The sequence below is a fragment of the Brassica napus genome, chromosome C7, assembly GCF_020379485.1.
Source record: "Brassica napus cultivar Da-Ae chromosome C7, Da-Ae, whole genome shotgun sequence".
In the NCBI taxonomy this organism is placed as follows: Eukaryota; Viridiplantae; Streptophyta; class Magnoliopsida; order Brassicales; family Brassicaceae; genus Brassica; species Brassica napus.
The window spans coordinates 9,452,242-9,474,532 of NC_063450.1; the positions used below are offsets into that span (position 1 = coordinate 9,452,242).

The window sequence follows — 22,291 nt, forward strand, 5'->3', positions numbered from 1 at the left end:
AAATATCCCGCGCTTTCAAAGCGCGGGTCAAAATCTAGTATTCATTAAAGTTATAACTAAGGAAGACTTATTACACATTTATGAAAATATTCTTAAATTCAAGACTTTTTTCTTTTAAAAAATTAAGAATATATCACATATTCATGAAGGCCTTCATTATTTTCTTTTAAGAAAATATATTTCTAAAATAATTGGGAAATTTAATTTTCAAAAAAATAAAGTATCCAGATAAGGTAATTTTGACAGAAAATATTTTTGATCTTATTACTTTCGGTTTTTTGATATTTTTTTAAATATATTTAATAAATAATTAAGTAAAATTAGAAATTAGAAATAAGAGTATAATTGTTATTTATCTTTCCACTAAAATCTAATTTGGCACTTTGATCTTTAGATGCTGTTTAGGGAACAAAGACTATTTAGAAAAGTTATCCTTTAACTATATTATTATTTATTTGAACATATAATTAAAAGTGCGCCTATATTTCACTATTCATGAATCTTCCTAATCATGATTTTGTAAAGGTTTTGAAAAAGTAACGACGCATGATTCGTTGAATAAATATACTTATAAAAGTTTCCAATCACATGTTTTGCTCTGTTTAAATATTATATAGTTCCAACTAATGTTTTGAAAATCGACCCAAATTTAAGGTCGAACCAGGGAACCCGATGACTTGATATATAATCCGATTTAGATTTCAAGAAAAAATTGTTATTTAACAATTTGATAAAATCCATAAAAAAATCATTAAAATCCAAGACTCGATTACCAATTGAACTCATGGGTAATCCGATATGTAATCCAATTTGACTTAAAGTCTTATATAAAAAATATTATATTATATATTCATGAATGTTTAGATGAATGGTGACGCTATTTTCCATGTGATGCTCCGGTTTTCAAAACTTAGCTATATAAATTTTTAATCAAACTAATTTTTCTTTTAGTTGTAAGCCTAGTGTATCACTATTTGAGATGATGCATATTAAAAAAGAATAAATTTGAGCATCAAATAATCGTTTGTTTATTTATTTAGTTTACTTTTTGTATAATTTATGTTTGCAAGAAAAATAATCGTTTGTTTATTTATTTAGTTTACTTTTTGTTGTTGACATGTTATTAGAATTCTTCTGATGTTTTGCTTTTGGTTTATTTTAATTTTATTATTTACATTAGACATTTAAATATTTATTAATTTTGGTTTTGTTAAATATTTTTATTATATATCTAATTCCTAATTTGTTACAATTTTGATATGTATATATAAAATTATATTTAAAATTTATTAAACTATTGATCTATGGTTCGTCCGCGGTCGATCTATTGACCTAATTACCCAGAAATAGTTCGGTTGAATGTTCAGATCAGATTTAAAAACATTGGTTCTAACATATTAAAAATACTTTACAGTTCCGTTCAACTTGTCGAATTGTCATAGTTTAACTTATTAATTTTTTTTTGGAAATTTGAACAATTCAGTTTATATAACTAATTAATCATCCAAAGATTAATGGTGACTCCTTATCGTATAATTAATCCATATTATCACAAGATAACAAACTAAAAACGAATATAACTCTGCATTTTGGTCGGAAGAATGTATGTATTATCAGTTCAAAAAAAAAAGAGTGTATGTATATTATCAATAGATTTTTACTTCACTCTTCCAGGCAAAGCTGAATTTACTACATGAATGATATATATAAACTGCACAACCATAAGTTTGATATAACAATTAAAAAAAGAAAAGAAAAATAAAACTAGAAAAAGTAACTTTTGTACCCAAACTCTTTTAGAATATTAACTGCGGCGCTTAGCTGGCTCCCGGCGGGATCACCGGGAAGGTCAAACCAACCATAAAACGAAAGTTTCTTAAAATATCTAAAATTTGAAATTAATTTAAACAAGATTTTCTCTTCGTCATTTATGTACAGTGATAATTAATTGATTTGTTACTTAATTCTCTCTCTTTTTTTTTTAATTTTGAAGTTTAGAGGGGAGAGAGAGAAGAGTGTGACAGTGTTTTCTCAACCATCTCGATCTTCTTCTCTCTCTACTAAAGACTTTTTACTATTTCAGTTCTAATTTTAAGGATAGTGATGATTTTCTCTGAGATTAGTAATTAGGATTATCAGAGAAAGAGAGAGAGAGAGAGAGAGAGAGAGAGAGAGAGGTGGGTTTATTAATGTATGTGAAGGTAGGAACCGTATCTGTCTCTGTCTTCTCCAAACCATCTCTTAGGGTTTTAATTCTGCTTAAAAAAATCTAGGGTTTGTTTCTGTCAGTGATTTATGATGATGTGTGAGAGTGGAAGATGAGAGTGTTGTCCATAAACAATGGTGGATCGAAGAAGCGCATTGTGTTTCGTCTCATCCTTCTTCTTCTTGTCTCTGTTACTGTTCGACTGCGTCGCCGTTGCGAAACAACGGACTCGATTCGACGAGCTGCTCACTCTGCTTCGTCTCAGGTCCACTCTCGGTTTAAAAGGAACCGATTGGCCAATCAAAGGCGATCCCTGTCGCGTCTGGAGAGGGATACAATGCGACGGCAACGGAAGCATCATCGGGATCAACATCTCCGGTTTCAAGAGGACGAGGATCGGTAAGCAGAATCCTCAGTTCGCCGTTGATCCGCTCCTTAATCTCACTCGCTTAGCTTATTTCAACGCGTCTGGATTTGAATTGCCTGGTTCTGTTCCTTATTGGTTTGGTGTTAGTTTGACGACATTGCGCGTCTTGGATCTTAGCTCTTGTTCCGTGGACGGTGTTGTTCCCGTAACACTCGGTAACCTCACCAGCTTGGTGAGTTTGAACTTGTCTCGTAACAGTCTCACCGGTTCGGTTCCGAGCAGTTTAGGGGAGCTGTCGAGTCTTTCGGAGCTTGATCTCTCTAGGAACACGCTCACCGGAGCTCTTCCTCCTTCGTTCAGCTCGTTGCTGAACCTCACGAGTCTTGATGTTTCTTCTAATTACCTCACTGGTCCAATCCCTCCTGGTGTGGGATTGCTGTCGAAGCTTCTCTACTTGAACTTCTCAAGCAATAGCTTCTCGTCTTCGATTCCTCCAGAGCTTGGAGATCTCGTCAATCTTGTTGATCTTGATCTCAGCATCAACTCATTGTCTGGTTCAGTTCCTCTGGAGTTTAGAAAGTTAACGAATCTGCGGAACATGGTGATTGGTGACAACCTCTTGAGCGGAGCTTTACCAGCTGATCTGTTTGGTGCTATGAGCCAGCTTCAGAGCTTACTTCTGAGAGAAAACGGTTTCTCCGGTAATCTACCTGATGCGTATTGGTCTTTGCCCAAGTTACGGATCCTCGACATTGCTAAGAACAACTTCACTGGGATGCTACCGAACTCTAGCTCTGGTCCGAATGCAGATGTGGTCGATATCTCCTCGAACATGTTCTACGGCGAGCTCACAAGGATTCTCACAAGGTTCAGTGCCATGTACCTCTCAGGTAACTACTTTGAAGGCAAGGTTCCAGATTATGTGCTCAGAGCAAACGCGTCTCTGACCAGAAACTGCCTTCAAAACGAGAAGAGACAGAAGTCTTCAGAAGATTGTTCATCCTTCTACACAGCTAAAGGGTTAGACTTTGATGATTTCGGACGTCCTACTTCTAAAAAGGCTTCTTCTACAGGGCTAAGCCGCAGGACTGTGATTATATTAGCATCAGTCGGTGGAGGGATTGGTTTTATTCTGATATTCATTCTCTTGCCCATTCTTGTGGTTCTATGGATGCGTCGAAGAGGCAGAGAGGGTCAAGGAGGGGGCGGTGACAGACCCAAACCTGTAACCGAAGCTTCTCAGCCACCTAAAGGAGCACAGACCTTTGATTTGTCGCGTCTTGGGAATGCGTTTACGTATGATCACCTTCTCCAAGCGACAGGGGACTTCAATGATGCCAATCTGATCAAACGTGGCCACTCCGGGAGTTTGTTCCGAGGCTTCTTGGATAACGGAACGCCCATTGTTATAAAGAAGATCAATACGAAGGAGAGTAAAAACGAAGGGTATATAGCGGAGCTTGAGCTGTTGAGTAAAGCTGGACACCAGAGGCTGGTTCCATGTCTTGGACACTGCTTGGAGAATGAGGGGCAGAAGCTATTGGTGTACAAGTTTATGAGGAACGGAGATCTGGCTAGCGCTTTGTTTAGGAAGTCGGACAACGAAGGTGATGGGTTGAAGTCTTTGGATTGGATAACAAGGTTGAAGATTGCTCTTGGTGCAGCCGAGGGGCTAGCTTACTTGCATCACGAGTGTTCCCCACCTCTTGTTCATAGGTACTAATAAACTCTTGGTTCTGTTGAAAGGATTTGACATAGAGAATCCTGTTTACTGTAGTGAAAGTGTTTACATCTTCTAAGTATCATATAGTCTTGATTGTTAAGAGTTAGCTTCATAGATGGAAGGAACACCTTGATTACTTGTTTCTCTATTGGTCTAGTAAGCGAGAGTACTTACTCATGTGTGTGTGTGTTTGTCAATGTGATATAGAGATGTGCAAGCAAGTAGTATACTTCTTGATGATAAGTTTGAGGTACGTCTTGGAAGCCTAAGCGAGGCATACGTTCAAGGTGATGCTTATCAGAGCAGGATTTCTCGTTTACTTCGGTTACCACAGTAAGTGTGCTCCATGACATTAACCATTCTCTGTATGCTGTATCGTCACAAAAACATTAAAAAAAAGCGATTTCGAGTTTTACTAATGCTTCTCCCTTTTCGTTTCTTACTCTTGCAGATCGACTGAAGCATCCTCTTCAGGTATGTGTATGCTTTGGATATCATAAAACTTTCATTACAAAATAAACTTCAGTTTAAAGCTTTTTACATTTTGGGAGTATAATCTGTATGTAAGAGGTGCAATTGCTTCTTTTCTAGTATAACATATAGTTTGTTAGGCTCTAGTAGCAACGTAACATGTGTTTCAAAGTAGCAGGTTCGTAGGTGTATTTGTAGGGGACTTGTAGTTTAGTGTCTGAACCAATATGTTTGTGATTTTTTTGAAGCCATCTGATTGCTTTTATCTCTGTTCAGGTGCAGCAAATGCAACATGCGCCTATGATGTCTACTGCTTCGGCAAAGTGTTACTTGAGCTAGTCACGGGGAAGCTCGGGATCAGCTCGCCGGACAACGCAGAGGCAAAAGCATACATGGAAGAAGCTTTGCAATACATCAGCACAAACGAGAAGGAGCTAGTGACCAAGATCCTAGACCCGTCGTTATTGGTGGACGAGGACCTTCTAGAAGAAGTCTGGGCGATGGCTATCATCGCAAAGTCATGCCTAAACCCAAAACCAACAAGAAGGCCGTTGATGAGACACATAGTGAACGCACTTGAGAATCCGTTGAAAGTAGTGAGAGAGGATACCAACTCTGGCTCAGGCTCTTCACGGTTGAGAACAAACTCGTCGAGAGGGTCTTGGAACGCTGCTATATTCGGGAGCTGGAGGCAAAGCGCGTCGGATGTAACAGCTGTTCAAGCTGTAGGAACAACAAATGGTGGTGGGGGTTTGATAAACTCAGGGTCGCAAGGGAGCAGTGGAAGGAATAATAACAATGGGAACTCATCGTCGAGAAGAAGGCAGTCTAGTGAGATTGTGCCTGAACCTGCAGCTTATGGGGAAGATGTAGTTCTCAGGTGAGAGGATAAGATTTTTAGGATTGGTTCATCGATTCTTTGTGTCGTTAATAACCAGAGGCAAAGAGAGTCCTCTCAGGTAGCAGCATAGAATATGTTTTTTTGTTCAAGATTATTATTTTTCTTCGTCTCCTTATTTATTTTGTCTTTTTTTTTTTTGGGTTAGGATTGGCGGGGTTAGAATTGTAATTCACATTTTCTAGATCTTTGTAAATTTCAATTCTTGGAGATTGGGTTTTCCTCGGCTGGTTAAAAGGGAAGATTGGTTTCGTTTAAATTTTTCAGTTCCACTTTCTTCGTTTTGATTCCATCTGATCTGCTACCGAACGTGTGAATTAAAATGGCCGTTGACTATTTTATTTACAAGTGGGAAGCTTCGCATTACGATAAATAAGAAGGTTCTACCGAGATTTGAACTCGGGTTACTGGATTCAGAGTCCAATGTCCTAACTGCTAGACCATAGAACCACTTTGTTATACCCGTTTTATTTGCTTATTATAATAGATCTGATTAAACATGTCCATAATTGTTTACGTTTTGTTGATTTTTAATATTATTTATTCTTCCAACCACGCATAAATATTTTACGTTTTGTTTTTCTAAAAATCATTATTATCAAATTAGTTTGATACGTTTTCTGTTTTTCTGTCTTAATTTTACCATATATGTAGTACGTGATTAAATACAAAATTATAGAGAAATAGTCTTAATAAATAAGGTTTTTCTTCACAAAAACACTCAAAGACTTAAATTGATTTATTTAAGTTTCATTAAATAGGGTAAATTACCATTGTGTCTCTCACAATTCTCTAGTTACATTATATTAAATTATATTTAAATTTTTAATTTTCATAAATTATGCTCTCGTCATTGGCGATCTCCCACAGCTCCTCCGTCATCAGCTCGTCATCGAAGAAATCTTTGTATCTCTTCCTCTTCGCCATCACATCTTCTTCATCATCACATCAATTCGTCGTTGTCTTTTTTTTTTTTGACATCGAAAATAGAAATCTAAAGCAACTAGTTCGTAGCTTCTTGGCCAGCATAAGGAGCTAGCCAACTTGGTGCAAAACAGCTTACGAAGGGGGTGACAAAGACTCGTGATCTTCCTCCTTTTGCAAGGGAGTCCGCACGGGTGTTCATCCTTCTTGGGATGTATGCTATAGAGAACTGAGTGAATTTGTAGAAAGAGCTTTAATCTCATCTATCTCAGGTGCCATTGAAGGCCAGTCTTCATCCTCTTCGATGAGTTTGATCAGTTGGTTGCAGTCTGTCTCAAATCGTATCTCTCTGTTTCCATGTTTCAAAACCTCTTGCATAGCCCACATCAGTCCCTCTGCTTCTGCATGAAGAGCAGACACATCATGTCTTCTTCCTTGCGCTCCAAACAAGACCGGGGTACCATCGTCAAGCAGTATGAAGCCCAATCTAGCCATGTCTTTCTCGTTTATCCAAGACGCATCCGTTTGGCATCTCCATCGAGTTGAGCGGGTCGTCTGTGTTGCCCTGGTCTCTGTTCTCTGTTGCTCCATTGCTTCTCTTTCCGGCTCCACTTCTACTCTCTACGCTAACATCCAGCTTTCAGCTTCCTTGACTGCTATTTGGAGTGTATCCATTGGTGTTATATCCTTATTCTTGAAGACTTTTCATTACGTGCTTTCCAAATATACCAAGCAATCCAAGGAAATGCACCTAACACATCAGAGCTCACTCCATTGGCCTTTGCACGTAGGAGTAGAAAGTCCATGTTTGCGTACAGAGAGTCGCACGAGAAAACTCCCGGAAGAGATGGCATCGGGGATAACTCCCAGCATTGTAGCGCAAGCGGGCACTCGAAGAGAGTATGGTTGATAGACTCGCTGTCTGCACCGCAACGGACACATATGCTATCTCGAGCACAATGCCTTTCGTTTAGTTGTTTCGCTGTCGCCATGTATCCTGCTGTAGCTTGCCATAGAAAGTGTTTGAGCTTTCTCGGAGCCTTGATCTTCCATATCACACTCTTTAGTCCTATCGTGCTTGGTTCTCTTGTTTCGGGGTTGTTTACTGTCGTTGTCTAATTACGATAGAGTTAACTTGAGTTTACTCTCTACGATCGATTCAACGTTCGTAAAACGTGGAATTGAAATTTACCTATGGAAGATCTTGAAAGAGAAGGATCTTCAAACGCAGTAAACTCAAGAACACCAAAGAATTTTATTAGATTTGAGAAAAATGTTTACAATGATTTTGAATGAATGAAAAAAATACAACACTCTGTGTTTTATACTTTGTTTTCCTCCGTAACAACTTCGTAACAACCTTCTTTGATCGTCCATTGAGCTTCTGCCATCCGTCCTTCTTCAGCTACGCTTCTTAACGACTCTAACAACCTCCTCTCCACTATTCTGTTGCCATCTGTCCTTCTTCTTTAACTCTTACACACCCTCCCTCTCCAAAGAACCTTGACCACAAGGTTAAGTTGAGAAGTGTGGATACTTGCGCTGAAATTCAAACATAAACTCTCAAGTGGCTTCTTCTTCCAACTGATTTTCCCATTTAACAAGTATCATAGTAGCAGCTTGAATCTTCCTGTTCACCATCTTCCTCTCCAAAATACACTCCGATGTTTTAATCAGTGGCTCATATATGACCGACGATAGTTGTGTAGTAGTAGAGACATTACCCACCAGCTTCTTTAACTGAGATATATGAAAGACTGGATGAATTTGGGATGTCGTAGGCAGCTCCAGCTTAGACGCAACCGAACCAAACTTATCCAAGATCTTATATGGTCCATAGTACTTCGGAGATATCTTGTTTGAAGTTCTATGAGCCACCGTTTGTTGTCTATACGGTTGAAGCTTCAAGAATACCCAATCTCCAATCTCAAAACTTTTATCACTTCGATGGCGATCTGCCAATTGCTTCATTCTGTGTTGAGCCCTCAATAGATGAAACTTGACAATCAGCAGCATCTTCTCCCTTTCTTCCAAACATTTAGCTACTACCTGTACCTTAAACTCTCCAAGAAGGTAGGGCAAGTGAATTGGTGGCGGTTGACCATACACTATCTCATAAGGCATGGAGTTAGTAGCCGTATGGTAGTTGGTGTTGTACCAATATTCAGCTAGTGGTAACCATTTGCTCTACAAGTATGGTTTATCACTCGTCATGCACCTCAAATAGGTCTCCAAACACCTATTAACAACCTCCATTTGACCATCGCTTTGCGGGTGATAAGCCGTTGATGTGTTCAAAGAACAAGCCTCTAACTTGAACAGTTCTTGCCAAAACTCACTGAGAAAGACTGAGTCCCTATCACTGACAATAGAACAAGGAAACCCACAAAGCTTGTAAACATTATCCAAGAATTTTTGTGCCACAGAAGCTGCAGTATATGGGTGTGATAGTGCCATGAAGTGCGCTTCGTTGCTCAATCGATCTACCACCACAAGGATTACATATTTTCCAATAGAGACCGGTAATCCATCAATAAAGTCCATGGATATGTCAATCCACATGGCCTCCAGAATAGGTAATCGTTGTAAGAAGCCAGGACTCGCAGCTGTATCGTACTTACAACTCTGACATATCACACAACTCCTGAGATAGGCTTGTATATCCTTAGCCAAGCCCTTCCAGTAAAATAGACCTTTAACCCTCTGAATCGTTACATCTCTTGTTGAATGCCCACTCTGACCAGAGCCATGTAACCATTCCAAGATTAAGTTCCTTAACGCCACCTTGTTAGGTACTACAATCTTATTATTCCTCCTGAGAATATCACTACAAGAAATATGGGTATTGGTAGCAGTTCACGGTAGCACGAATTCACGAAGTGCTACTAAAAGTTGTTAAATCCGAAACCCGACTTTTTCGTAGCTTTATTTAATCGCTAGTGAAAAATTTCATTAACCCGGGAAATAAAATGAATAAAAAAATACATTAATAGCGGTAAAGTGTAAAGGGCTTGGTTTATTTTTGGTCTTTTCCTCCTCTCCTTCTCATCAATACCTCGATCTCTCCAAAATTTCACGAAGATCTTCCTGCCGGTGCTGTTGTCGTCGCCGGCGGTCAGATTGCAGGCGAAACCCAGTTTCGATTTTGTCTGTATTAACCCAAGTCAGGTTAGAGATAATCAAATCTGTCTCGGATTGATATCGTGAGGACTGAAGTTTGATTTTTTTTTGGGCTTATACAATTTGATTTGTGGTTCTTGTTTGTTCTCTTTTGATTTGCAGGTTTGAACTTTTGATTGTTCATTTCTGGAGTGAAGTCGAGTTGAAATCTGAAGGATCTTATTGAGGTGATTCTTTTTCGACCATTTTATATTGTGTGTTGATTGTGTGAGTTTTAATATCTGATTGTTTGACGATTGAGTAGTTGATTGTTTACTGGTTCTTATGTGAATGACAATGTGTGTGTTTGGTGTTTGACATACTCTTATGGGTTTGTTTTATTTTTTTGGTTATCGGTTAGAAACTTAGAACATAAAAATGGTGAAAAGTCATGGGTTCATCTAAACAGGTAAGGAAAAACAATATATATTATAGTTACTGTTTTTTTGTGTTTTTTGTGTGATTAAAAGGGTTAAAATTATGCTTTCATGTGTCTTAACCGAAGAGCTGATCCTCGTTATGAGAGAGGTGCGTGGGAGTTTGTGAGGTGTGTTGGTGCAGATTTAGCAGAGTGTGAGTTGGTCATTTGCCCATGCATAGACTGTCGCAATGTAGATCGTCACTCAGCCGATGTTGTTGTTGATCATTTAGTAACTAGGGGAATGTATTTGAGTTACAAGCTGCGGGAGGATTGGTATCATCATGGAGAAGTAATATCAGGGGCTGACTGTAGAAGCAATGCAAGTGAGAGGAACAAAGAGATTTTAGGGTTATACCAAGCAGCTGAGTTTCTTGATGAAGATTTTATTAGGCAGTGTGATCTAAGTGAGGTTGCTGAAGGTGAAGATAAGGAAGAAGATGAGTTTCTTGCTAAGCTAGCAGATTCAGAGACACCTCTGTATCCAAGTTGTGCTAACCACATCAAGCTGTCGGCGATAGTTTCACTCTTTAGGATAAATACACAGAGTGGTTGGTCTGATAGAAGCTTCGATCTTTTGCTGGAGACTTTGCCACAGATGCTACCCGAGGAGAACGTCTTGTACACATCCTTGTACGAAGTGAAAAGGTTTCTGAAATCTTTTGACATGGGCTATGAGAAGATACACACTTGTGTGAACGACTGTTGTCTGTTCAGAAAGGAGTTTGAGAAGCTAGACAACTGTCCGAAATGCAATGCTTCAAGATGGAAGATTAACATGCGCACAGATGATGTGAAGAAAGGTATTCCACAGAAAGTTCTGAGATATTTTCCGATAATTCCACGTCTGAAGAGGATGTTCAGTTCAGAGGAAATGGCGAAGGACTTAAGGTGGCATTTTAATAACAAGAGCACTGATGGAAAAAGCAGACATCCAGTTGATTTTGTTACTTGGGATCAAATGAATGACAAATACCCGTTATTTACTGCTGAAGAAAGGAATCTTAGGCTTGGACTGTCCACTGATGGGTTCAATCCTTTTAACATGAAGAATGTGAACTACAGTGCTTGACCGGTTTTGCTAGTGAATTACAACATGTCACCTGAGAAGTGTATGAAGGAGGAGAACATCATGTTGTCATTGCTGATTCCTGGTCCAACCCAACCTGGAAACAATATTGATGTGTACTTAGAACCACTTATAGAGGATCTAAACCATCTGTGGGAGCAAGGAGAGGTCACGTATGATGCATTCAGTCACACCACTTTCAAGTTAAGAGCAATGCTTCTGGACCATTCAGGATTTTCCTGCGTATGGAAATCTTGCAGGGTGTAAGGTAAAGGGCAAAATGGGATGTCCTGTGTGTGGGAAAAACACAGATAGTATGTGGCTCACTAATTGCAGGAAGCACGTATATATGTCCCATCGGAAAGGTCTACCTCCGAGACATGCTTATCGTGGAAAGAAATCATGGTTTGACGGGAAAGCTGAGCATGGGAAAAAGGGTAGGATTCTGAGTGGTCATAACATAAGCCAAATACTCAGAAATTACAAGAATGATTTTGGAAATGCGAAAGTAACTGGAACCAAGAGGAAGATTATAGAGCCTGTTGGATCAGAGTCGGATGATGAATTCAGTGAATCAGAGGAAGAGGAAGAAGCAGTAGATGAGGAGGAGCTATCTAGATGGAAGAAGCGGTCAATCTTTTTCATGTTGCCTTATTGGGAGGTATGTTTCTTATCTAGTTATCTGTCAACTTTTTTAATAAATGTTCTATCTCTAGCTTTCTTTGACACTCTTATGTGTGTTTGTTTTGTATAGGAACTCCCGGTTAGACACAATTTAGACGTGATGCACGTCGAGAGAAATGTTGCTGCAAGCCTTATCGCAACGTTGTTGCATTGTGGAAAATCAAAAGATGGACTTAACGCTCGAAAAGATCTTGAACTGCTTGGCATTAGGAAGGATTTACATCCTCAACCCCGTGGGAAATGAACTTACCTTCCTCCAGCTCCTTGGTCTTTGTCCAGCAAAGAGAAGAAAATATTTTGCAAGCGTCTATCTGAATTTCATGGTCCGGATGGTTACTGCTCAAATATATCAAGGTGTGTGAAGCTGGAGGAATGTAAGATATAAGGAATGAAATCACATGATTACCATGTGTTGATGCAACAGCTTCTTCCGGTTGCGATTAGAGGTATCAACTGACGCTCTTTTAACTTTGTATTTGTCCAGAAGTAGATGTCTTCAGTCTGATCTCCAATGGTTCTTTATTGCAGGGTTATTACCTAAAGGTGTTAGGATAGCTATTGGACGGATGTGTGCTTTCTTTCATCATCTCTGTCAGCGAGTTATTGATAGAGAGAAAATAGAGATTATGGAAACATAAATTGTGGAAACTCTATGCATGTTTGAGAGGTTTTTTCCGCCAAGTTTCTTCGATATAATGGTGCATTTGGTAGTTCATCTAGGCAGGGAACCTCGGTTATGTGGACCTGTCCATTTCTGTTGGATGTACCCATTTGAGAGGTACACTTATACCTTCTAAGTTGTTATCTTATGCAGTAAAAAATCATGCTTCTAACCTTCGATGAATTTGATCTTATTCAGGTACATGAAAGTGCTGAAAGACTTCGTAAGAAACCCTGCAAGACCAGAGGGTTGTATTGCTGAAGCGTATCTCGCAGAGGAATGCGTTAGGTTCTGCAGTGAGTTCTTGAAAAAGACAACAAGTTATGAGGAGAAACGTGAAAGGAATACTGAGTTCGAGAGCAGCTCTATTCTGGAGGGACGTCCAATATCCGCAGGCACTGATTGTGTTCTTTCTGAGAAGGATATGAACATTGTACATCTTGCTGTGATTCACAATATGGCAATCGTGGAACCTTATGTGGAGTAAGTCTTGTATTTTTTTTAAATAAATTACTGCTGAGTGTTTGTATCTTGAGATGCTAATAATTTGTCATGTTTTAATTTGCAGCATGCACCTACAACATCTACAGGACAGTAATGAAAGATGTAGACGTGATGCAACAACATTATGGAGAATCCATACTCAGAAATTTGCATCCTGGTTAAAAGAGCAGGCAAGTTCCTAATCTGAGCAAGAATTTTATTGTCATGGTGTTTTGTTATAGATATGTATTGACAGTTAACATTTTCTGTTATAGATACCAATTACTTCACAGAATCACGAAGAAACACTGAAGTGGTTGCCCTACGGTCCTCGCGCAAGCGCAAGGGCTTACAGTGGCTATATCATTAATGGTCTGCGGTTTCACACCATTTCAGTTGACATGCAAACTCAGAACAGTGGTGTTTTATATGAGGCAACAGAAATATGTCGATCTAGTGCAAAAGACACTTCTCAGATGGTTGATTTAGTAACTTACTATGGAAGAGTGGTGGAGATTCTACTGATCGACTACAATACATTCTACATTCATGTATTCCGCTGCCAATGGGAAAACATAGGAAATGGAGTGAAGGTAGAAGATGGCTTCACACTAGTCAACCTGAACCAAAGGCAAATGGCTTTTGCTAGAGATCCATACATCCTCGCCTCACAAGCCAAGCAAATATTTTATTCTAGAGTAGATGAGTCATCCAGTTGGTATGTAGCTATGAGAGGTCCTACAAGAAGATACAGTGAAGACGATTGTGAAGATGGTCATGCAGATGTTGGTCCATTGCCAGCAGTTGTAGCTATGGATGCTGATGACTTGATTGATGATTCTAGAAATGCCAGGGCGGACTGTGAAGGTATTTATGTTTGAAAGGAAACATTTTTTTGGTTGATATTGCAGATGTTGTGATGAATGTTTGATGGGAGGAACATGTTTTTGTTTGTAATGAAATTATCTGCGTTTGCGTTGCTTGAGTGTTGTCTGTTTTGATCTTATTCTATGTTTTCTTAGTCTTGTTTGTTTAAGTTCCAGCATTTTGTTATGTGTTTCATTGTGTTTTTAGACATTGACACTTACTCACTCTTTTATGTTTCAGGTGAACCTTGATGGGGAATCGTAAGAACAAGCGTGTGAAGAAGTCAAGGACACCGAAGAAGAAGCAGACATAAGTGGAGCAATTGGTAGAAATGGAGGTTGAAATGGAGGAAGAAGAGCAATTCCTCGAAGAAGTACCAAATAAAGAAGTTTCAGAGTAAGAAGAGCAACTCCTCGAAGAAGTACCAAACAAAGAATTTTCAGAGGAAGAGGAGCAAAATGAAATGGAGGAAGAAAAGCAGAATGAAATGGAGGAAGGAGAGCAAAATCAAATGGAGGACGAAGAGCATGATGAAATGGAGGAAGAAGAACATGACCAAATGGAGGAGGAAGAACTTGAGGAAGCTGATGAACATCAGACTCAGACTGACACAATTACTCAGCGTAAAAGACGTCGAGGAGTAACGAAGATGAAGCAGATTGCCAAGGATCCAAATGAACGGCTACATGTTGACTTCACCGATTTGGGAGAACCTTGTGGTCCAGGGTCAGTAATGTTATCCTCCTACTTGGGTCCCTTAGTACGTGAACATGTTCCTGTGGTCATTGATAACTGGAGGAAGGTTACTGAATATATCAAAACTGTGCTATGGTAGTCTATTATGGTAACCTGAATAAACTTATACATTTATCATGTATTTTGGTTATATGCTAATGTGTCTCCCATACGTGAATGCAGATGAGGTTTGACGTGGACGAAGAGTTCAAAAAGGATGATTTGTTTAAGCAGATGGAATGTTTGTGGAGAGCATCCAAATCACGTCTGGTAACCACAATCAGGAATGCTCCTACAATGAAAGCAAGGATGGAGTTGCGACCCAAGAATGTAACTCCAACTTAATGGCGTAAATTCGTTAGAGAGAAGACAAGTTATGCCTTCAAGGTTGTCAGTGACACTTACATGGAAAGAAGACAGAAGCAGATCCCTCACACTTGCGGTCGTAAAGGAATGGTGAGATTGAGAGAAGATCTGGTTAAGGCTAGCGAAGACCCATCAAAAGTGTCAAGGCTAAGAGTGTGGGTCAAATCACAAACTAAGAAGGATGGAACGCCTGTCAATGTGAATGCGGCTGAAAAGATAGTAAGTCAAAATCAATCTGACCACATAGATTTTATGAAGTTTGATTGTCTGCTGCTTGTTGATATAATAATTTGTCATGTGTTTCCAGAGAAAGGCGTCAGAGATAGAACTTGAGGGTCGTGAAGATTCAACCTCAACGAATCCAAAGCATGATCTGATAACTGAGATATTGGGACCTGATCAACCTGGCAGGTTGAGAGCAATGGGCAGAGGCATTAGTATTACCAAATTAAACTGTTTACAAATTAAGAACAACTTCATGGCTGCCATGGAAAAAAAACATGTGTCTCTGGAGAAACAGGTTTATGATTTGCAGCAGCAAATTGCCATGATGAATAATCAGGGACAAGAAACTGATGTCAGTGAAAACTTGAATAACAAGGTATGGACTGGCTTCCTCTGTCGTAATCTATATCTATAATTGTAGATATGAATTGATTTGAAACTTTTGTATTTCACGTAGAGTGTAAATACCAAGTTACTTCTGAAGTGTTAATATTGTGGACTGGTCTGCTGTCGATGTCAATGTTGCTGAGGGACGGGTTGTTTCATCGGAACCTGAGGAGTTAGTTAATGGGATTCCGTTAGGGCCTAATGCTGTGAAGGTTTTAGTTGAAACTGCAACAAAACCAGAAACCTTTTTATGGAGACCTGCACCTAATATGTTTACCATAGGGGATGCAGTAGGAGAAATGATTGCATGGCATTCCGATCATTGTATTGTTCCAACGGCAGGTTTACTAGAGGACAATGCTCCTAAGGTTAATTTTCCTCTTCCTCTATAGCTGAATCTGAGTCTCAGTCTGAGTCTTTTTATTCAAAATTGTTTGTTTTTGTTTTGCAGAGCCCTTTCAGCAGTTCAAATAACAAATGCAAACTCATGGACTACGTACATAATGGGGAAGTCGTTGCTGTAGGCCGATGGCAGACGAAAGAACCACAAACATTGGTCAATGGACTTCCTCTTGGTCCAAATGCAATAAAAGTGTATGTGGATGAGGTAGTAAACCGTGAGCATACATATGGAGGCCTACTGTGGGGAAGACAACTATGGAGGATTATCAGAACTGTTTTGTAGCATGGCCAGCAAATAGAGTTGTGTTTGACTCAGAAATTTCTAAAGCAGGAAGTTCTATAGTAGGAAATTCAAAAGCAGTAAGTTCAACTTCTAAGAATCAAAAGTCTCCACTGAGTGCAAAAGCTACTGAAAAACCTGGAACGAGTGTCAGAGATCAGTCTAGGAATGATGCGGATTCTCCATTGACTCCACCAGCTCCCACAAAGATACCTGCAGCGACAATGAAAGTTCAGTCACCTGTAATTCCAGCATCTCTTCTTCGCAAATCAGAGGTACTTTCTTTCCTTGAACTACTTGATTGGTTCTGGTTGTGATTCCTCAATATTGGTTCTTCTTTGTGGTTTGTGGTTTCTGGTTTCTGGTTGCACTACTTGATTGGTTCAGGTTGTGATTCCTGAATATTGGTTCTGCTGACTGGTTTGTGGTTGCAGCGTAACAAATTCAAGCCTAATAAAAAAATCAAGCTGCTGGACCTGTCCGGAGATAAGGTGGTCATCGCTGAAGGACGATGGTCATCGAGTAATCCTGAGCATCTTGTCCACTTTCAACCTTTGGGGCCTGGTGCATGTCGAGTCTTTGTGGATGTTGTGAAGGTTAAAGATGCTGCTGTGTGGAGGACATCATCAGAGATCGAGTATATGGAAGATGCACTTGGAAGCTGTCTTGCTGGCCAGAGGATAAAGTTCTACCTGTGAGATATGATCTCGTTTATCTGTTACATAAGTGTTGGAATATGTCAAACTAATCAGATTTGTCTTTCTGTCCAGGTTTAAAAACATAGCCAAAGGAACCAAACAATAAGACTGTGTGTGTTTTTAATGACTCTGTTTTTTAAGACATGATCGGTTTTCTGTTTCTTTGTTTCAGAACGTGACTATGTGTTATTTGCCCCTCTTGGATGTTTCTATGCTTTTTCAATCTTAACTAATGTGTTTATGATTTCAAATGTAAGGATAGCCCAAAATTAAAATGTTTAATCACAACAAATGCCCAAAATTAAATGACCAAATACAATTTCATATACCAAAGCAATTTAGGGTTTAGGGTAACGATAGGGTTGATTGTGTAGGCTTTAGTTTTTGGGTTTATGGTAATGACAGTGTTGAGTGATTCATTCAAAAAAAAAAGTTATGGTGTTTATTGAAGGTTACCAAAAGATAAATAATGACAAAATTAAGAATCAATTAAGCTTTCCACCACACCTTTGTCTTTGAGGGTTAACGTTTTAGTGTGAAGTTTTAGGGGTTAGTGTATAAATTGGTATACTTTGAGTGTTTAGGATTTATATGTTCACATAATGATGTATTCTTTGCATTTTTTAGTTTGTATTGATTATATGATCATTTTAAAATGTAGATATATCAAATACAAGTTTACACCATCCTAAATCATCTCAAAATCGATCAACATCTAAGCTGTTCTTACTTAGAACCATATTTTCGACAAATCTAGTGGAGAAAACTAGAAAAAAAATTCGACTAATTATATCCATTCGATGGAGATGATTCAACGGTGGAGATTAGTTTTTTAGGTTATCCTCGTCCTTGTCTCTCATTGGTCGACGAGGCTTTTCGGAGGGAAAGCCAAAATTTCCTTATTTTGGGAGCCAAAGTAAATTTTATTGTCTTTATCGCCTTCTCTCCTACCCTCAAACCACGACAAATCTCTCTTAAGCCACCACGATTCTATCTCTTAATCCACCACGAATCTCTCATTCCATCTCAAACCACCACAAATCTGTGTAAGCCACCACGATTCCATCTCATACCATCACAAATCTCTCCGACCTTCTCCACCGCCACCATTTAGGTTACAGAGTTCTCTGTCCTTACAGGTTAGCTACCTCTAAACCCTTGATTTTACTAATGTAAGCTCATTATTATATTTATCTGATTATGAAGGTAACAAATCTTACAGATCCACAAAGATTTGAAGCCTTACAGATCTCAAAGATATCTCAATTTCCAGGTCAGAGAAACTCCAATATCTTGTTCGATTTGTTACCTTGTGTTCAGATAGTCAAAGATTTATATCAAACTCCATTATCTTGTTCGATTTGTTACCTTGTGTTGAGATATTTGTTAATTTTTCAGTTTAATCTTCACTAATTTATTCTTCAATTAGTTCCGTTTTCTGTCTTATTATTATTGTAAAGATCTAACTTTGTTTAACTTTTCTGTCTAGCAACTCTAATGGAAGCAAGGAAGGTCATCGTCTGTGCACTCCCGGCAGCCGGAGTGAAACCACAACTCAAACCAGAAAAGACACAAGAAGAATCAGTCAACACAGCTCCACCACAACGAGGACAGTCCTCACGAGGAAATGATGTAGATGAGATAACCAGAGCCGAGTTCAGAAGCTACCGGTTGATACGCATTGAGGAACCTGAAGAAGACATCGACCCAGACTACCTGCGCTATCTCCGAGCAATAGGTGCCTACGACTCTGCTCCACCACAACAAGGACGGTCCTCAGGAGGCAATGGTCGTCGCTAAAACATCGACCCAATCTTCCTGCAACTCACAATCCATGGGTTCTCGTCACTACTATAATTACCATTGCTTCAGTATGTTGTATTTGCTTAAGTATGTTTTGTTAATTTGCTTCAGTCCAATGTTTTTCTTTCTTGAATGTTTGTAATGCATGTCTCTCTAATCTAAATTTGAATTTTAATTATATATATTTTTAAAATTTACAATTTATGCAATTCAATATTCCAAATCAAACAATTTTAGCAGGAAATCAACCACCAAATATTTCATTATTCAATTTTCTATATAAAAAATAATTAAAGCTATCATAATTTACGTCCTAGCACAAGAAAAAAGCTACCTCTTACTATTCAATGACATACAGGATATGCTATTATAGGTGCATGCATTTAGAAAAACTAAAGTTATAAAAACATATTCCATGTCTTAAACAAAACGTCATTATAAAATTTCTGATGACAAAAACAAAACGCCATATAATAATATTTACCAGCGCTAAGACATCGTTATTAAAAAGGTTTAATACAACAATAGAGAAGCGCTATAATATCTCCGTTTATTATAGCACACGAAAATTCGCTACGATATGGGGGGGGGGGGGTCTATTATAGCTGCGGCTGTCAGAGCGTTTACAAAAACGCTACGAAAACGATATGATAGCGTTTTCTCGGCGCTGCTAATGCCAATATTTCTTGTAGTGTATTTTGAAACCAAGTGTAATGTTTCTTAAACTTTGGATCCCTCTGTAATCCTTGGATCACTTCCTGCAACGCTTCATCATTCCCATACTCTTCTTGAATCTGTTTCAGGAGATCACATTGCAATACCGTCATTTCCATATGCAATATCTTAGAACCCTCCACACGTGATAGAGCATCAGCGGCTACATTGTCCTTCCCTTGCTTATACTGGATCTCATAATCAAATTCCAGTAACTTTGGCAACAATTGTTGTTGAATTGGTGTATTCAACCTCTGCTCCAACAAAAATTTAAGACTACGTTGATCAGTCTTGATGATAAAATGGTTGGTAAGCAAGTAACGACGCCATTTCCCTACTGCATATACTACTGCCAGTAACTCCTTTTCGTATATAGAAAGGTGTAGCTGTCTTCCCTTGAGATGTCTGCTTATATAAGCAACATGATGACCTTCCTGCATGAGCACTTCTCCAATACCAACTCAACAGGCATCAGTTTTGACAATGAACTGCTTGTTAAAGCGAGGCAGAGCCAACACCGGTGCATTGCACAACGTCTCCTTTAACTTGATAAATGCTTCATGTGCCTCCTCATTCCATGTAAACGCATCCTTCTTGGTTAGTACCGTAAAAGGTCTTGTTATTGTCACAAAATGTTGAACAAAGTGCATGTAATACCCTGCTAAGCCGAGAAAACCTCTTAAAGTTTTCAGATTCTTAGGAACTGGCCACTCTCTTACTGCTTTTAACTTTGCAGGATCAGTTGATACACCACTGACTTGGATAAAATTCCCCAGATACTCCACTCACTACGAGAAAAACTGAAAATAGCCGCAAAATATTTTGTGGCTATCGATTGATTTTTGTAGCTATTTGACTTCTAGCTATGTATAGCCACAAATATATTTTGTTGACTATGAGCTTGTGGCTATTTGCAAAACGTTGCTATTCGTGGCCGTCATTCTACAACCTATCCACAAACTATATTTGTAGCTAATATCTACAAATAACAACAAACCATATTTGTAGCTAATATCTACAAATAACAACAAACCATATTTGTAGCTATTATAACCACAATTAGCCACTTATATAATTGTAGCAATCTTAAAATTTAATTTAAAAATATTTTTTGTTTAATCAAATTAATAAAAACAATAAATACCAAAAACAATACCAAAAAGTAAATGAAATTATTTCATTTATAATTATACGTTTCAAAATGGTTTATAAATAATAAACTGGTTAACCAAACCTAAAGGCTAAGCCTAGCGAAAAAGAAAACTAAGGTGATGATTGTTTTCACATTTCTAGCTTTTAGTTTTTGGTTTTTGGCTTTTCTTTTAGTTTTTAGTTTTCGGTTTTTGATCTTGCTATAGATTTTGGTTCTTTGAAAAACTTGAAAGGTGATTTCAGATTTTAGTTTTTAATTTTGGTTTTTTGCAATAAAATAAAAGATTAATAACAAAAAGTATTTTTTTAGAAGAAAAATAAAAAATAATTACACTTACCTTCTTACACAAATTATTTTTGTTGATTTTAAACATTAAAAAAATATTTTCATTTTTAGTAACTGATTGCATAAATTAGTTAGTGGTGCAAATTTAGTATGAGAGCAAACAATCAAATAAATAAAAATATTGTTGTTTCGGAAGAAAAAAAATTGTTGTTCTGGAAAAAAGTATTGTTGTTCTTTCTTTGGATGTTAAAATTTTTAATATTTTATTTTAATAAAGTTTATAGATTATAATGGTGAATAAATGCATGTGAACGTGAATAGGAAACATATAGCCATGCAGTAAGGATTAAGGTGTTGCCACTAAAATTTAAAAATCTAAAAGTAAAAATATACAAAAGCCAACGTCAACTACTACTGTAAGACTAGTAAAATCCAGATTCTGGTTTTTGTTTACAATTGATTAGTTATTTTAAAACCTAGTTTTCCTAATTTTTAGGGAATCAATTTTTTCAAAATCTTGATTGGATAATAAAGTAGTTTTTGAAAAACAAAAACAAAAAACCATTTCAAAAACTACAAACAATGATCCTCTAACTCAAACCGTTGACCGTGACTCTTTGTTCATGGTGTCTGTTGGTCATTGATATAGCGGAAGCTTCTAGGGATAGAACTAGATCCGTTGATTATAAGAATATCCGGAAATTAGGGTTTGTGAATACTTTTCACAGTGCTTAATCAAAAGCTCTTTAGAGTTTGAGAATACTCTTCTCAGTGGATTATAGAAACTTCTTTAGAAAAATTTATTTTATTAATCAAATCATAAACTTAATACACACTTAAGCCTAAACGGCTATATATAATTAACTTAAAACTCTAAAGACTAAAAATAATTACCTAATAACAAATAAAATAAATAATAAATATTTGGAAATATCCCAAATATTTATCAGCATCATTCGATGACAAGCTTGACTGTAGGCATCGAGTTGTCAATGTAAAACAGATCGATTCCCTTTGAAACTTGTTTCTCCTGCGTCGTTGCTTTCAATCAATTCTGGCTCTCCTCTCTTCTACTTACAAGGATTACGACTTCAGGCAGAGCCGGACCTGTAAAATTGGGGGCCCTATTCAAAAAAAAAAAAAATTGATATGTATATATTGTAATTTATTTTTTATATTATAAAATTTGACTATTAAAATTTTCAAATTAGAAACAATTAAATCCATTGAGATTATGATGAGTGCGCAACAAAATATATGTTAAAATCAGTTACAATTTTGAATTCTACCTAAAAACCAAGAATTTTTTCAGT

General features: G+C 37.8%; 1 protein-coding gene and 1 non-coding gene across 2 annotated transcripts; one reads left to right on the forward strand and one right to left on the reverse strand.

Moving 5' to 3' along the window:
• The first annotated feature begins 1,978 nt into the window (after positions 1-1,978).
• On the forward strand, positions 1,979-19,023 carry LOC106411418 (probable LRR receptor-like serine/threonine-protein kinase At2g16250). The gene is made up of 6 exons (XM_013852177.3): positions 1,979-4,289; positions 4,504-4,629; positions 4,748-4,770; positions 5,044-18,162; positions 18,246-18,296; positions 18,513-19,023. Exons 1-4 carry the CDS (start codon positions 2,341-2,343, stop codon positions 5,649-5,651), a joined length of 2,706 nt encoding a protein of 901 aa, XP_013707631.1. The 5' UTR covers positions 1,979-2,340; the 3' UTR covers positions 5,652-18,162; positions 18,246-18,296; positions 18,513-19,023.
• On the reverse strand, positions 6,044-6,115 carry TRNAQ-CUG. The gene has a single exon. It is a non-coding gene; the product is annotated as a tRNA-Gln (tRNA).
• Positions 19,024-22,291: the final 3,268 nt, after the last annotated feature.

Bases quoted from the DNA above. Each gene is read 5' to 3' on its own strand.
- LOC106411418 (XM_013852177.3), top strand. From the start codon at position 2,341: ATGGTGGATCGAAGAAGCGCATTGTGTTTCGTCTCATCCTTCTTCTTC. The intron at 4,630-4,747 runs GTAAGTGTGCTC...TTACTCTTGCAG, and splicing joins CGTTTACTTCGGTTACCACA to ATCGACTGAAGCATCCTCTT. The intron at 4,771-5,043 runs GTATGTGTATGC...ATCTCTGTTCAG, and splicing joins GACTGAAGCATCCTCTTCAG to GTGCAGCAAATGCAACATGC.